Source organism: Aplidium turbinatum, chromosome 4 (genome assembly GCF_918807975.1).
Source record: "Aplidium turbinatum chromosome 4, kaAplTurb1.1, whole genome shotgun sequence".
Taxonomy (NCBI): Eukaryota; Metazoa; Chordata; class Ascidiacea; order Aplousobranchia; family Polyclinidae; genus Aplidium; species Aplidium turbinatum.
The window spans coordinates 6,494,091-6,512,351 of NC_137475.1; the positions used below are offsets into that span (position 1 = coordinate 6,494,091).

Consider the following 18,261-nt stretch of genomic DNA (forward strand, 5'->3'; position numbering starts at 1 on the left):
AGATTCCCGGTGGAAGTTTTCTTGCAGTATTGGACAGCCTACAATCTGCGCTGGAGCAACGTCGCAAGGCATACACCAATTCGTAAAGCACATTGCTATTGATTGCTCCTCTCCAGAACTCAACTACTTCACTTCGATTAAAGAAAACAATATCGACACCACGTTTCCTGACATTGACAATTTGTTACGCATTTATCCATATTTGATGGTAACTAACTGTACTGGAGAGTGGAGAGAGATCATTTTCAAAATTGAAGTTGATTAAAAACTATAGCCTATCTGCGAAACACGATGGGGCAAGAGCGGCTGCACTATAATGAAAAAATATCAAATCTGTATAATACATTAAATCAATCTGCTACAGGCCCCGCACGTGGTTAATCCGGCACTGAGCATATGTATTAAACTTTCTAAAAAATGCCTGCAACTTTCTAAAAAATCACCTGCAACCTACAACAACACCAAAAAATATGGTCACCGTACTCCAATGATGTATGCCTTCCTAACATTTCTAATTTAAGATATGCCAACATGTAAGTAGGGTAAATAAAAATTAAGTACAGTATTCTTAATATATGCTAATAAATGCTACAACATGGATATCGTTTTATTTCAAGGTGATCCAATTCCTGAGTTCTCCAACGATTGTCAGAAATGCTTTTGTTCTCGTCGCAAAGTTCATTGCCTTGGTGCACCGTGTACCACATTGAAAGAAACAACAACAACTCCGCTTATGACTTCAACTACAATTTCACCATCTGCATCAACAATAGCATCTGTTCCTACAACTACAACATCTGCACCTGCCATAACGTCATCTGCATCTACCACCACATCATCTGCACCTACTACTCCAACATCTCCACATACTACAACACCTGTTTCTACTACAACGCTTGCTCATACACCTCTATCTACGACAACAAAATCTGCTCAAACTACCACCACATCATCTACATCAGCATCATTTGCACCAACAACTACAACACTTGCACCTTCAACAACATCATCTGCACCTACTACCACATCACCTGCACCTACCACCACAACGTTTGCACCTACCATCTCTTCATCTGCCTCATCGACTACATCATTTGCACTTACAGCCACTTCATCTGTACCTGCCACAACAACATCTGCACCTGCAACAACATCATCTGCACTTACAAGCACATCATCTGCAGCTACAGCAACAACATCTTCGCTTCTTACCATATCAACTGCAACTACCACCACTTCATCTGCAACGTCCACAACATCAGCTTCACCTACAACCACATCGTCTGCACCTACCACCACTTCACCTGCACCTACTTCCATACCATCTGCACTCACGACTACAGCATCTGCACCTACTCCTACTTCAACTTTACCTACCACCACTTCATCTGCATCTACCACCACAGAATCTGCACCTACAGCCACAACACCTTCGCTTCTTATCACATCATCTGCAATTACCACCACTTCATCTGCAATTACAATCACATCATCTGCAACTACAACTGCATCTTCTGCACATACATCCTCATTATCTACACCCACAGAAACAACACCTTCCCTTCCTACCACATCATCTACAACTACCACCACATCATCTGAACCTACAATCACAGCATCTTCAGCTACCACCACATCATTTACACCTACCACCACATTGTCTGCACCTACAGCAACAACAACTTCGATTCCTATCACATCATCCGTAACTAACACCACATCACCTGCACCTACATCCACATCATCCGCACCTACAACAACAACATCTGCACCTACCACCGCATCATCAGCACCTGCAACCACTTCATCTGCACCTACATCCACATCATCTACACCTACATCCACATCATCTGCACCTACATACACCTCATCTGCACCTAGATCCACATCATCTGCACCTACAACAACAGCATCTGCACCTTACACCGCATCTTCAGCACCAACCACCACATCACCTGCACCTACATCCACATCATCTGCACCTACAACAACCGCATCTGCACCTACCACCGCATCATCAGCACCAATCACCACATCACATGCACCTACATCCACATCATCTGCACCTACAACAACAACATCTGCACCTACCACCGCATCATCAGCACCTGCAACCACATCATCTGCACCTACAACAACAACATCTGCACCTACCACCGCATCTTCAGCACCAACCACCACATCACCTGCATCTACATCCACATCATCTGCACCTACAACAACCGCATCTGCACCTACCACCGCATCATCAGCACCAACCACCACATCACCTGCACCTACATCCACATCATCTGCACCTACAACAACAACATCTGCACCTACCACCGCATCATCAGCACCTGCAACCACATCATCTGCACCTGCAACCACTTCATCTGCACCTACATCTACATCATCTGCACCTACAACAACAACATCTGCACCTACATCCACATCATCTGCACCTACATCCACATCATCTGCACCTACAACAACAACATCTGCACCTACCACCGCATCATCAGCACCTACCACCGCATCATCAGCACCTACCACCACATCATCAGCACCTACATCCACATCATCTGCACCTACATCCACATCATCTGCACATACAACAACAACATCTGCACCTACCACCGCATCATCAGCACCTACATCCACATCATCTGCACCTACATCCACATCATCTGCACCTACAACAACAACATCTGCACCTACCACCGCATCATCAGCACCTACCACCACATCACCTGCACCTACATCCACATCATCTACACCTACAACAACAATATCTGCACCTATCACCGCATCATCAGCACCTGCAATCTATTCATCTGCACCTGCAACCACTTCATCTGCACCTACATCCACATCATCTGCACCTACATCCACATCATCTGCACCTACAACAACAACATCTGCACCTTCCACCGCATCTTCAGCACCAACCACCACATCACCTGCACCTACATCCACATCATCTGCACCTACAACAACCGCATCTGCACCTACCACCGCATCATCAGCACCAACCACCACATCACCTGCACTTACATCCACATCATCTGCACCTACAACAACAACATCTGCACATACCACCGCATCATCAGCACCTACCACCGCATCATCAGCACCTACCACCACATCATCAGCACCTACATCCACATCATCTGCACCTACATCCACATCATCTGCACCTACAACAACAACATCTGCACCTACCACCGCATCATCAGCACCTACCACCGCATCATCAGCACCTACCACCACATCATCAGCACCTACATCCACATCATCTGCACCTACATCCACATCATCTGCACATACAACAACAACATCTGCACCTACCACCGCATCATCAGCACCTACATCCACATCATCTGCACCTACATCCACATCATCTGCACCTACAACAACAACATCTGCACCTACCACCGCATCATCAGCACCTACCACCACATCACCTGCACCTACATCCACATCATCTCCACCTACAACAACAATATCTGCACCTATCACCGCATCATCAGCACCTGCAATCTATTCATCTGCACCTGCAACCACTTCATCTGCACCTACATCCACATCATCTGCACCTACATCCACATCATCTGCACCTACAACAACAACATCTGCACCTTCCACCGCATCTTCAGCACCAACCACCACATCACCTGCACCTACATCCACATCATCTGCACCTACAACAACCGCATCTGCACCTACCACCGCATCATCAGCACCAACCACCACATCACCTGCACTTACATCCACATCATCTGCACCTACAACAACAACATCTGCACCTACCACCGCATCATCAGCACCTGCAACCACATCATCTGCACCTGCAACCACTTCATCTGCACCTACATCTACATCATCTGCACCTACAACAACAACTTCTGCACCTATCACCGCATCATCAGCACCAACCACCACATCACCTGCATCTACATCCACATCATCTGCACCTACAACAACCTCATCTGCACCTACCACCGCATCATCAGCACCAACCACCACATCACCTGCACCTACATCCACATCATCTGCACCTACAACAACAACATCTGCACCTACCACCGCATCATCAGCACCTACCACCGCATCTTCAGCACCAACCACCACATCATCAGCACCTACATCCACATCATCTGCACCTACATCCACATCATCTGCACCTACAACAACAACATCTGCACCTACCACCGCATCATCAGCACCTACTACCGCATCATCAGCACCTACCACCACATCATCAGCACCTACATCCACATCATCTGCACCTACATCCACATCATCTGCACCTACAACAACAACATCTGCACCTACCACCGCATCATCAGCACCTACATCCACATCGTCTGCACCTACATCCACATCATCTGCACCTACAACAACAACATCTGCACCTACCACCTCATCATCAGCACCTACCACCACATCACCTGCACCTACATCCACATCATCTGCACCTACAACAACAATATCTGCACCTATCACCGCATCATCAGCACCTGCAACCACTTCATCTGCACCTGCAACCACTTCATCTGCACCTACATCCACATCATCTGCACCTACATCCACATCATCTGCACCTACAACAACAACATCTGCACCTACCACCGCATCATCAGCACCTACCACCACATCACCTGCACTTACATCCACATCATCTACATCTACAACAACAACATCTGCACCTACCACCGCATCATCAGCACCTGCAACCATTTCATCTGCACTTACATCCATATCATCTGCACCTACGTCCACATCATCTGCACCTACAACAACAACATCTGCACCTACCACCGCATCATCAGCACCTGCAACCACATCTTCAGCACCTGCAACCACTTCATCTGCACCTGCATCCACATCATCTGCACCTACATCCGCATCATCTGCACCTACAACAACAGCATCTGCACCTACCACCGCATCATCAGCACCGACCACCACATCACCTGCACCTACATCCACATCATCTGCACCTACAACAACAACATCTGCACCTACCACCGCATCATCACCACCTACCACCAAATCATCTGCAATTACAGCAACAACAACTTCGCTTCCTACAACACCATCAGTAACTACCACCACATCACCTGCACCTACAACCACTTCATCTGCACCTAGAACCGCTTCATCTGCACCTACACACACATCATCGGCACCGACCACCACATCATCGGCACCTACAACAGCAACATCTGCATCTACCACGACAGCATTTGCACCTACCACCACATCATCTGCAGCTACCACCATATCATCTTCACCTACAGCAACAATATTTTCTTATCCTTACACATCATCAGTAACTACAACCATATCAACTGCACCTACATCCACATCATCTACACATACAACCACTTCATTTGCACCTACCACCACATCGTCTGCACCTACAGCAACAACAAGTTCGATTCCTACCTCATTACCAGTAACTACCACAACCACACCTGCACCTACATCCATATCATCTATACCGACAATTTCTTCATCTGCACCTACCACCGCAACAACTGCACATCCAACAACAATATCTGCACATACCACTACATCACCAACACTTACATCCACATCATCTACACCTGCAACCCCATCATCTGCACTTACATCTACATCATCTGCACCTACATCCACATCAACTGCACCTACAACAACAACACCTGCACCTACCACCGCATCATCAGCACCTACCACCACATCACCTGCACCTACATCCACATCATCTGCACCTACAACAACAATATCTGCACTTACCACCGCATCATCAGCACCTGCAACCACTTCATTTGCACCTGCAACCACTTCATCTGCACCTACATCCACCTCATCTGCATCTATATCCACATCATCTGCACCTACAACAACAACATCTGCACCTATCATCGCATCATCAGCACCTACCACCACATCACCTGCACCTACATCCACATCATCTGCACCTACAACAACAACATCTGCACCTACCACCGCATCATCAGCACCTGCAACCACTTCATCTGCACCTACATCCATATCATCTGCACCTACATCCACATCATCTACACCTACATCTACATCATCTGCACCTACATCCACATCATCTGCACCTAGATCCACATCATCAGCACCTACAAAAACAGCATCTGCACCTACCACCGCATCTACAGCACCAACCACCACTTCACCTGCACCTACATCCACATCATCTGCACCTACAACAACCGCATCTGCACCTACCACCGCATCATCAGCACCAACCACCACATCACCTGCACCTACATCCACATCATCAGCACCTACAACAACAACATCTGCACCTACCACCGCATCATCAGCACCTGCAACCACATCATCTGCACCTGCAACCACTTCATCTGCACCTACATCATCTGCACCTACAACAACAATATCTGCACCTACCACCGCATCTTCAGCACCAACCACCACATCACCTGCACCTACATCCACATCATCTGCACCTACAACAACAACATCTGCACCTACCACCGCATCATCAGCACCTGCAACCACATCATCTGCACCTGCAACCACTTCATCTGCACCTACATCTACATCATCTGCACCTACAACAACAACATCTGCACCTACCACCGCATCATCAGCACCTACCACCGCATCATCAGCACCTACCACCACATCATCTGCACCTACAACAACAACATCTGCACCTATCACCGCATCATCAGCACCTACCACCGCATCATCAGCACCTACCACCACAACATCAGCACCTACATCCACATCATCTGCACCTACATCCACATCATCTGCACCTACAACAACAACATCTGCACCTACCACCGCATCATCAGCACCTACATCCACATCATCTGCACCTACATCCACATCATCTCCACCTACAACAACAACATATGCACCTACCACCACATCATCAGCACCTGCAAGCACTTCATCTGCACCTTCAACCACTTCATCTGCACCTACATCCACATCATCTGCACCTACATCCACATCATCTGCACCTACAACAACAACATCTGCACCCAACACCGCATCATCAGCACTTACCACCACATCGCCTGCACTTACATCCACATCATCTACATCTACAACAACAACATCTGCACCTACCACCGCATCATCAGCACCTGCAACCATTTCATCTGCACTTACATCCATATCATCTGCACCTACATCCACATCATCTGCACCTACAACAACAACATCTGCACTTACCACCGCATCATCAGCACCTGCAACCACTTCATCTGCACCTACATCCACATCATCTGCACCTACATCCACATCATCTACACCTACAACAACAACATCTGCACATCCCACCGCATCATCAGCACCTACCACCACATCACCTGCACCTACATCCACATCATCTGCACCTACAACAACAACATCTGCACCTACCACCGCATCATCAGCACCTACCACCAAATCATCTGAAATTACAGCAACAACACCTTCGCTTCCTACAACACCATCAGTAACTACCACCACATCACCTGCACCTACAACCACTTCATCTGCACCTAGAACCGCTTCATCTGCACCTACACACACATCATCGGCACCGACCACCACATCATCGGCACCTACAACAGCAACATCTGCACTTACCACCACTTTATCTGCATCTACCACCACAGCATCTGCATCTACCACCACATCATCTGCAGCTACCACCATATCATATTCACCTACAGCAACAATATTTTCTTATCCTTACACGTCATCAGTAACTACCACCATATCAACTGCACCTACATCCACATCATCTACACATACAACCACTTCATTTGCACTTACCACCACATCGTCTGCATCTACAGCAACAACAACTTCGATTCCTACCTCATTACCAGTAACTACCACCACCTCACCTGCACCTACATCCATATCATCTACATCGACAATTTCTTCATCTGCACCTACCACCGCAACAACTGCACATCCAACAACAATATCTGCACATACCACTACATCACCAACACCTACATCCACATCATCTACACCTGCAACCACATTTACAACATCAACATCTGCACCTACCACCGCATCATCAGCACCTGCAACCACTTCAGCTGCACTTACATCCACATCATCTACACCTACATCCACATCATCTGCACCTACATCTACCTTATCTGCACCTAGATCCACGTCATCTGCACCTACAACAACAGCATCTGCACATACCACCGCATCTTCAGCACCAACCACCACATCACCTGCACCTACAACCACTTCATCTGCACTTACATCCACATCATCTGCACCTACATCCACATCATCTGCACCTACAACAACAACAACATCTGCACCTACCACCGCATCATCAGCACCTACCACCACATCACCCGCACCTACATCCACATCATCTGCACCTACAACAACAACATCAGCACCTACCACCGCATCATCAGCACCTGCATCCACTTCATCTGCACCTACATCCACGTCATCTACACTTGCAACCACATCACCTGCACCTACATCCACATCATCTGCACCTACAACAACAACATCTGCACCTACCACCGCATCATCAGCACCAACCACCACATCACCTGCACCTACATCCACATCACCTGCACCTACAACAACAACAACTGCACCTACCACCGCATCATCAGCACCTACAACCACATCATCTGCACCTGCAACCACTTCAACTGCACCTACATCCACATCATCTGCACCTACAACAACAACAACATCTGCACCTACCACCGCATCATCAGCACCTACCACCGCATCATCACCACCTACCACCACATCACCTGCACCTACATCCACATCATCTGCACCTACATCCACATCATCTGCACCTACATCCACATCATCTGCACCTACAACAACAACAACATCTGCACCTACCACCGCATCATCAGCACCTACCACTACATCCCCTGCACCTACATCCACATCATCTGCACCTACAACAACAATATCTGCACCTACCACCGCATCATCAGTACCTGCAACCACTTCATCTGCACCTGCAACTTATTCATCTACACTTACATCCACGTCATCTGCACCTACAACCACATCATCTGCACCTACAACAACAACATCTGCACCTACCACCGCATCATCAGCACCTACAACCACTTCATCTGCACCTACATCCATATCATCTGCACCTACATCCACATCATCTGCACCTACAACAACAACAACATCTGCACCTACCACCGCATCATCAGCACCAACCACCACATCACCTGCACCTACAACCACATCATCTCCACCAACAACAACATCTGCACCTACCACCGCATCATCAGCACCTGCAACCACATCATCTGTACCTGCAACCTATTCATCTGCACCTACACCCACATCATCTGCACCTACATCCACATCTACTGCACCTACAACAACAACATCTGCACCTACCACCGCATCATCAGCACCAACCACCACATCACCTGCACTTACATCCACATCATCTGCACCTACAACAACAACATCTGCACTTACCACCGCATCATCAGCACCTGCAACCACTTCATCTGCACCTACATCTACATCATCTGCACCTACATCCACATCATCTGCACCTACAACAACAACATCTGCACCTTCCACCGCATCATCAGCACCTACCACCACATCACCTGCACCTACATCCACATCGTCTGCACATACAACAACAGCATCTGCACCTACCACCGCATCATCAGCACCTACCACCACATCACCTTCACCTACATCCACATCATCTGCACTTACAACAACAACATCTGCACCTACATCCGCATCATCAGCACCTACCACCACATCATCTGCAATTACAGCAACAACACCTTCGCTTCCTACAACACCATCAGTAACTACCACCACATCACCTGCATCTACAACCACATCATCTGCACCTAGAACCGCTTCATCTGCACCTTCACACACATCATCGGCACCGACCACCACATCATCGGCACTTACAACAGCAACATCTGCACCTACCACCACTTTATCTGCATCTGCCACCATATCATCTTCACCTACAGCAATAACATCTTCGTTTCCTACAACACCATCAGTAACTACCACCACATCACCTGCACTTACAACCGCATCATCAGCACCTACCACCACATCATCTGCACATACAACAACAGCATCTTTGCTTCCTTCCACATCATCAGTAACTACCACCACATCAACAGCACCTACAACCATATCATCTGCACCAATCACAACTTCATCTGCATCTACCACCACAGCACCTCCACATGCCACCGCAACATCTGCACCTACAGCAACAACATTTTCGCTTCCTACCACATCATCAGTAACTACCATGACATCACCTGCACCTACTACCACTTCATCAGCATCTACAACCACTTTATTTGCACCTACCACTACATCATCTGAAACTACAACCACATCGTCTGCACCTACAACCATTTCATCTGCACCTACCACCACATCATCTGCCTCTACCACCACATCATTTACACCTACCACCACAACATCTTCGCTTCCCATCACATCATCTGCATCCACAACCCCTTCATCTGCGCCTACCACCACATCATCTGCAACTACAACCATGTCATTTACACCTACTACCACTTCTTCTTCACCTACAACCACGTCATCTGCTCCTACCACCACATCATTTACAACTACCACCACATCATCTGCAGCTACCACCACATCATCTGCGTCTACGACAACAACATCTCCGCTTCTTACCAAATCATTTGCAACTACCTCCACATCATCTGCATCTCCTTCGCCTTTATCACGTAAGTTTTTAAGTTTGATTAAATACCGTGAATTATTATTTGTCCCAAACTCATATTGTAGAACAGTGTTTCCCAACCCGAAAGCTCTGTGTGACACAGCAAGCACATCAACTAAAATCATATATGTAAGCAAAACCTGGCAGCAAAAGAGATTCAAGAAGACCTAGCCATAGTCTTCAAATCAGGGTTGGAAGTCGTTAGTCAAAAAGCAATGACTATTTCGCTATTCGATAGTGCCCAAAAAAGCAATGACTTTCCGTTATCGATACTTAAAAAAAGCAATGAATAGCAACTATTAAAAATTGACTGGCCAAAAAGCAAGCCCAAAAACAAGCAATCTGCAAACTAAAATAATTACGAAAACTCGATAAAACAGAACTGTGTTGCCGCAAAATTTTCCTTAATCCTTTAAAGTTCGAAAACCGGAAGGGGACTAGGTCGAATAGTAATCCAAAAACTAAATCTCGTAAATTTGTTTTGACGACGAAGCAAGTGAACAACAAAAAATGATTCAGCAGTTCTCCTAAATATCGATCAGTGAAAAACGAATAATGATTTCGTTGCTTGCATAGAAAAGCAGTGAATAACGCGCATTCGATATTTATTTTTAAAAGGAATGGGTATAAGCATTCGATATTCAGAAAGCATCGAATAACGCTATCGAATAGTGACAACTAGTCGTTACTTCCAACCCCGTCTTCAATGATGTTGTATCTGTGGTTAATTATATCAAACCCCGCCCTTTATGCACTCGTATATTTCGAGCGTTGTGTGACGAGATGGGTGCGGAGCACACTGGGCTTTTATTTCATTCGAACATCCGTTGGCTGTCACGAGGAAAAGTGTTAGAGGGAGTGGCTAGCCTACGCAATGAAATCGGTGCTTTTTTAAAACAGCATTATCTTAAACTTGCCAAGCGATTCAGCGACAACGAGTGGATTGCCAAATTGCTGTTCTTATCTGATTTTTTTTCAGCCATTTAAACCAACTGAACACTACTATGCAGGGAAGAAATAAAATCTTTTTGGATGTATCGGAAGACATTGTCGCATTTGAAGGTAAAATGAAACTGTGGATGCATCGAATGGAAAGAGAAGAATTTGATTTAAACTGTGGATGCATTTTTGGAAGAAGAAGAATTCGATTTGAAGAGCATCGGCGGAATCTTGCTTGAGTACCTTAGGCTACTTCATTTATGTTCGAGCTGGACAGATATATTCCTTCCCACAATTTCAACAAAGAGTTTAAGTGGGTGCGAAATCTTTTCGAGGTTTCAGCAGTACTGGTTCATCCGGAAATAGATTGCATTGGTGAACAACTGGTTGTGCTGCAAAGTCGACAGCTGTGGAAAGAGAAATACAAAAATGTTTCTCTGATTCAATTTTGGGCCAACGTCCAAGTAATGCAACCCAATCTATCTGAACTCTGTTTGCAGGCAACATGAGCTCTTTTGCCCTTTCCGACAACATATCATTGTGAAGCTGGTTTTTCAGCACTAGCTATGATTAAAACCAAGCACCGCAACCAACTACAACCAGAAGACGACGTCAGATGTGCCTTAACGACCATCAACTCTAATTTCCATGAACTGGTGAAGCAAGTTCAGGAACAAGGTTCCCATTGAAATTTGAGAATGCGAGCAATAAACAAATTTCGCAAAACAAGTTCTTTTGTGATTGCTGTAACATGAGTCCGCAAAAGTTTGGGCTATTGCAAAAATAGTCCGTGAATTGAAAAGGTTGAGAAACACTGTTGTAGAAGAATGCGAACAATTCTAAACTGTTTGACACAAGATTTTGTTGAGTCTGGTTGTCACCATGAGTTTGACAGCATTGCGATTCAACCTTTTGATGCCAAGATCGGTAGATGTCCAAATTAACATTTTGCTTTTTTGAATCCTAATTTGTTTTGGCATCAGTTTTGGTTTGTTCAATAGTTTGTGGAATGGTTGAAATACTTATTTTTATTTGCAGTTTACATGTTGTATTATTGCATTTCTTGGGTACTCAAATTTCTGGAATCAACGTAGTAGGTCAAAATGTACAGTAAACCGTGTAGCTTCTCTATCTTTGCTTGGTGTTCACTTCCGGTTTTGTGAACAAGCATCTCATCTATGCACGGGTTGAAAAGAATTTGACTGCTTTGCGAACCGTGCAGAGACCATCATTATAATCAGAGCCGTGTGAGCACCATCTGGGCCCCCACCTAAATCCACAAGTGGGCCCTTATATGTTTAGTGATGGCTCTTAAAAATAGGACAAGAAAGCGTTAGGTTATGGCAACAAACTCTTTCAATGTAGAGAAAAAGTTCACATTTATCATTTCAGCTAAGCGTAAACAGCCCTGTTATCGATACTATCTAGATTCCAGATAGTTTATTATATTTTAGAATGAATTAAAACTATAAACCAAAATTCGTTCCGAACAAATGTCGCTTGACAAGAATATAAGCATCTTATTTGCTTTTCTATCTTCGAATTGTCAATCGTAACCTTTGATCAAAAACACCCGGCAACGTAACGTCAAATGTATCTACAGAACAGTTGACTACTACCCCTCAAACAACAACAAGGCTGTGCAATAAAGGTGAAGAATGGGACTCATGTGCATCAAAATGCTCGAGCTATTGTCATGATGCAAAAGCAGATATGATGCAAAAGCATGGTGTTGACTGTCAAGCCAACGACGAATGCATACCCGGATGTAAGCCAACCAATGGCCCAATTGTAAGTCGATGAAGATTCCTAATTCTCTTAACTAATTTTATCTTTCTATTGTGTGGACGCTGACAGTGCCAAACAAGTTACACTACTGTGAAAATGCCTAAATGAGAAATGAGAAAAGCTATATAAAAGGAAGCATTGAGAAATCCTCCTCACTAAGAATACGCGTGCCTTCGGCACGCTCTAACCCCCACCACTTTTATTGCTTCCCGTGCAAGACAGAGCCAGTCTCATGTCGTCTTCCACATCCATTCTATTTCTTTCCTTCGTTTTCATATGCAAAAGAGCTGAAAAACCACTCTCACTTAGATACGTCGTAGCGAAGAGCAGTAATACTTGAAAAGCCAGGTTTCAATGATTCTGCGCTAAGAACAACGTTGCAGAAAACACACTGTGGCTTCTCAACACCATTGGTCAATAAAGAAGTAGGCCTAAAGCCAAGGTTAATGTACTCTTCAACGTATTTTCGTTTTTTCTCCATGGAACGATGCTCCATTTAACTATTTTTTAGCAATCTCGAGTATTGAGTCCAATGTTGCCACTCTCTTGTCATGGAAAAGTACTAGATTTGACTGAAAAAAACACTAGATTCACAAAAAAAAACACTAGTATCATAAATACACGATCATTTACATGCACAATGTACAAAAATGACAGCCAATGGCGTTAGCGAGTGTTAAAAGTCCTTAAAATTGCAAAATATAACTGAATTTCCTTGAAAGTGAGTGCCCTGAAGCCGTAGGAGAGTAAAACATTTTGCGAGGGCGAACAAAATTTGCCCAAATTTTTCAAATTTTTCCCAAATTTGGCCTTTGCAAATATACTCAAAATCACAATATTACTCACAATCTTTGAGGTAGTGTAGTCTAAGAACTCCACACTCATCAACTTGGCAGTGTGTGATATTAAGAGTACACTCTTTGATTAGGCTATACTGTAGGCTATAGTACCTACCGTTATAAACAAGTGTAAACTGATGCCTCGTCTTCTACCATTATAATCCACAGCCGAAACGTAAGCGACTAACGTTAGCCTACTATGTAAGCCTTACATAATGTAAGCCTACCAAAAGGTACGTCACGCTACCTACTTTAGTCTACTTTGAACACTTTTCACAGTAATTTGTGTGTATTTTTTAAAGTATTTATGCTAAATATCTCAAATTTGGTCATCATTGGATGTAAATAGACAAAAAACTCGCTGTCCACTTTGAAAAGCACTACAAACACATTGATGCAGCCAAACAAAAAATAGGTGGGCTACTTTGAACACTGTCCAAACTGATGCAAACCAACATAACGCTAAAGCGTTAAAAACACTAGATAGCAAAAAAAAAACACTAGAACACTAGATGCAACCCAAAAACACTAGATCTAGTGGAAAAACACTAGGAGTGGCACCACTGGTATTGACTGATCTCTGTTGTCTAATATACAAGGCTACTTCGCTAGAGTTTCAATTTACACTTTTACAGCGAATAGTCCTACACAGTATGCGTCCACTGTGATGTAATAAATGTGACTGTAGGACCTACAGTCACGCTTATTACATCACAGTGGACGCACCTGATGCAATAATGTTGTGCTACAAGCAATCCGAATGAAATGGCTAGCGGACCGGTACGTCGTCCGACTTACATTCACTTTTGTTGTTGCATGGGCAACAGCTTTGCGACCCCTTATAAAATGCTCTGTGACCCCCTTGGGGGTCGCGACCCCCAGGTTGGGAACCGCTGGTTTATGGGTTAGCAAAAACATAGATTTTCAATACGACAAGAGGAATTGTCCTGCTGCTGTCATACCCTCATAGTCATGTAATACCCTCATAGTCATACTAGTCATACCCTGCTGAGATATCTTCGATTGTTTACATTACAATATCTAAACCAGTGATCAAAGGATTCATTTTGAAACTAGAAGCTTCTGGTGAACTTTTTAGCACAGGGATTTCATGTCTTCGACAACCGTCACAATCAGCGAAGCACTTGTGGTCACCATTTGCGTGGTGATTTCGCTAAAAATAAAAACAGTGCATCCAGCTTAAAATCTCAGGGTGTAATACGTAAAGTTAACTTCAAGCAATCTTCCGGGATAGAATAGAACCACCTCACTAAATAAATCCAAAAACGTTGACTATAGAAGTCGATGCCGAGCTCATGTTGAAAGCTAATAGTCGAACCATCCCGCAAAAAACATTTGTAATAATTCGTAAACAATAATTCTTAGTAGGCTAGAGTGCGAACCGTTTATTTTTTGCCCACCCCTTAACCTTATTGCTACTCGACAGCAAAGTACGTGTAAACTGCGTGGAGCCTTTCATTACTACATGCTGCCCTCGTTTGCAGCAATAAAACAATGATTTATTATTAACAGGCTTTTACAACATTTTGGTGCCATTTTCTTTTTAAATCATTCAATAGGCGAAAGCTAGTTATTCCGTTGCGAAGGAGGGTGTAGATATGAACAACAAAGTTGATATAGAATTAACTATTGACTCCCTCGCATCACATTAACGTGCAGTAAAAGTCGTCCCTCCTCTTTTCTTCCAACAAGGAGGAAGATACTTCACAACTCCATATGGCTGACAGGACCTTATCACTTTGAAAAAAAATTCACCACTTATAGGCATAAAATTTCTAAAATTACAGGTATTAAATATATTTAACAATTATTGTTTTGGGCCTGCCCAACATACTGGTTTCGGTAATAAAATACTGCTAGACGAGTTAGTGATTAAGCTGGAAGTTAATGTTTTATAAAACAAAAAAAATGTGTGTAATATTTTTGTGCTCCGCAGTGCAAGTCGGGTTGGAAAATTAACCAGTTTAAATCCTGTGTAAAAATGGAAGCGTGCTTCTGTAAGAAGAATGGTATTCGAAGATCTCCTGGTGACGTCATCAACATTGACGGTGGGCGTTGCTTGTGCTTGAACAACTCTTTAACCTGCACAACAACAACAACCATTTCTATTACTTCAACTCCTCTAACAACTTCGACACCTTTAACAACATCTCTGACAACACCATCAGTGGTAAGTATTGAGGAGCAGTTGGCAAGTTACAAAAGTATTCGAATCCTTTGCATAAAGATCGTTATTTTTATTAAGGCCACGATCAAATGAAAATGGAAGACGCCATACTCGAGTTTCACCCTGGCGTCTTCCATTTTTCTTCAATCAGGGCCTCAATGACTTTAAGAATCCTAACATCTTGATTTCTTTATTTCCTCTCATTGTTTTCGTCTCATGCAGTCTACAACCGAAGCAACAACAATACAAACAACACCGTCACCTGAATGTATTATTTGGGATAAATACCGCAGTCTTCACAATCCAAGTGCCAACGAAGGAAATGAGGTCGAAGATATCAATAGTCTTATTAATGCTTCGTCTTGCAAGCAACCAATTGCGATACAATGCAAGCTTAAATCGGTCAATATCTCATATGATAAGTACGTTTTTGTTTAAAGTTTAGCTAGTTTATAGTTTAAAATGTATTCATGACGGAATAACCACCTTCTTATTGCAAAGTCACAAACCTTTAATCTATTTCAGTGTTAGCGCCTTCAAATTTATATTGAATTTATCAAATACTCCTCCAATCGTTACAAGCCAGAAAGTCTACAAGTATTTTACTGCAATACTAATTTACTAATTATTATCTATGCCGTTTTTCAACAACCATGTGTTTTCACAATTTTCATTTGCTGATATTTTTGTGCGGTATGTTCTCTTAGATTGTCTAATACAAGTGCTGCTATGCTTTGTGCTGAGATCGAAATCCGTAGAACAACACTTAAAACTACACTTAAAACTACACTTAAAACTACACTTAAAACTACATTGTTACAAATACAAACAATGATTGCTATTAATACTACAATTTCACAAACAAGTGAAAACCTTTACAGACTATTTCACCCTTAGTTGGGGTAATCAGAATTTTCTTGTTCAAATAGAATTGTTACAATTTTTCTTTTATCGAGTCTTCTAGATTTAGTTGCTGCACTACAGATCGGCACAATCTTTTGCGAGTTGTATATTGAAAGGTTCCACTTACTGCACTTGGTGGTAAGCTGGGGGCACACAAGAGGATGGACCGATGTTTGGGTCTTGGTGCCACAGATACATGTAACTGGGCCCATGTTGTATACCCCCCAGTTTACCATTGCAGATTTTGTACGGCCAACACCGGTTCGGAGTCGGTTCAAGGTTTTTCACTTTGCTTAAGAAGCGCTTGCTTCTTGGGGAAGAAACTCTGATGGTGCAAATGTTGTAAATGTAAATGTTTGTTTAGAGCTGGACAAAATGGAGTGACGTGTGACCTTCAAAATGGTCTTCGTTGCTATGTCCACAAGCTAACTGGCAATATTCTAAGATGTCATGACTACGAGGTTAGGCTGGGCTGCATTGACCACTCCTGCTATACTACAACAGTCCCTTCCACGCTATCGACAACACAGTCGTCTACAATAATGACGACAAAAGTACGTTAAAATTACATAACAGCATAGTAAATGATATATAACCTGCGTCAAAGTCGCTGTTTGTTTGTATAAAACTGTATGGCTTTTATATTTGAATATTTCCTTTTTTTTTTGTAATTTGAATATGCTATAGCCTAAAGTCAATGTGGACATTTTTGTCTGATGCAAATAAATAATAATAATAACCTTTAATTAGAGTAGTCTAATCAAAATTATATTGACCAGTATCAGATCTAGGAGGGACACCATCTGTGATCCTTCTTGTCACCAAAACATTTAAGAAATACATATAATTGGACGCAA

At 43.7% G+C, this 18,261-nt stretch overlaps 1 protein-coding gene across 1 annotated transcript in view; it reads left to right on the forward strand.

The window, feature by feature from the left end:
* The first annotated feature begins 595 nt into the window (after positions 1–595).
* Positions 596–18,261, forward strand: part of LOC145768862 (uncharacterized) — a 29,933-nt gene continuing 12,267 nt past the window's right edge. The window contains exons 1-5 of the mRNA XM_082580468.1: positions 596–10,751; positions 13,290–13,477; positions 16,271–16,504; positions 16,724–16,923; positions 17,769–17,958. Coding sequence (XP_082436594.1) covers positions 596–10,751; positions 13,290–13,477; positions 16,271–16,504; positions 16,724–16,923; positions 17,769–17,958 — 10,968 coding nt within the window. The remainder of the gene's footprint in view (positions 10,752–13,289; positions 13,478–16,270; positions 16,505–16,723; positions 16,924–17,768; positions 17,959–18,261) is intronic.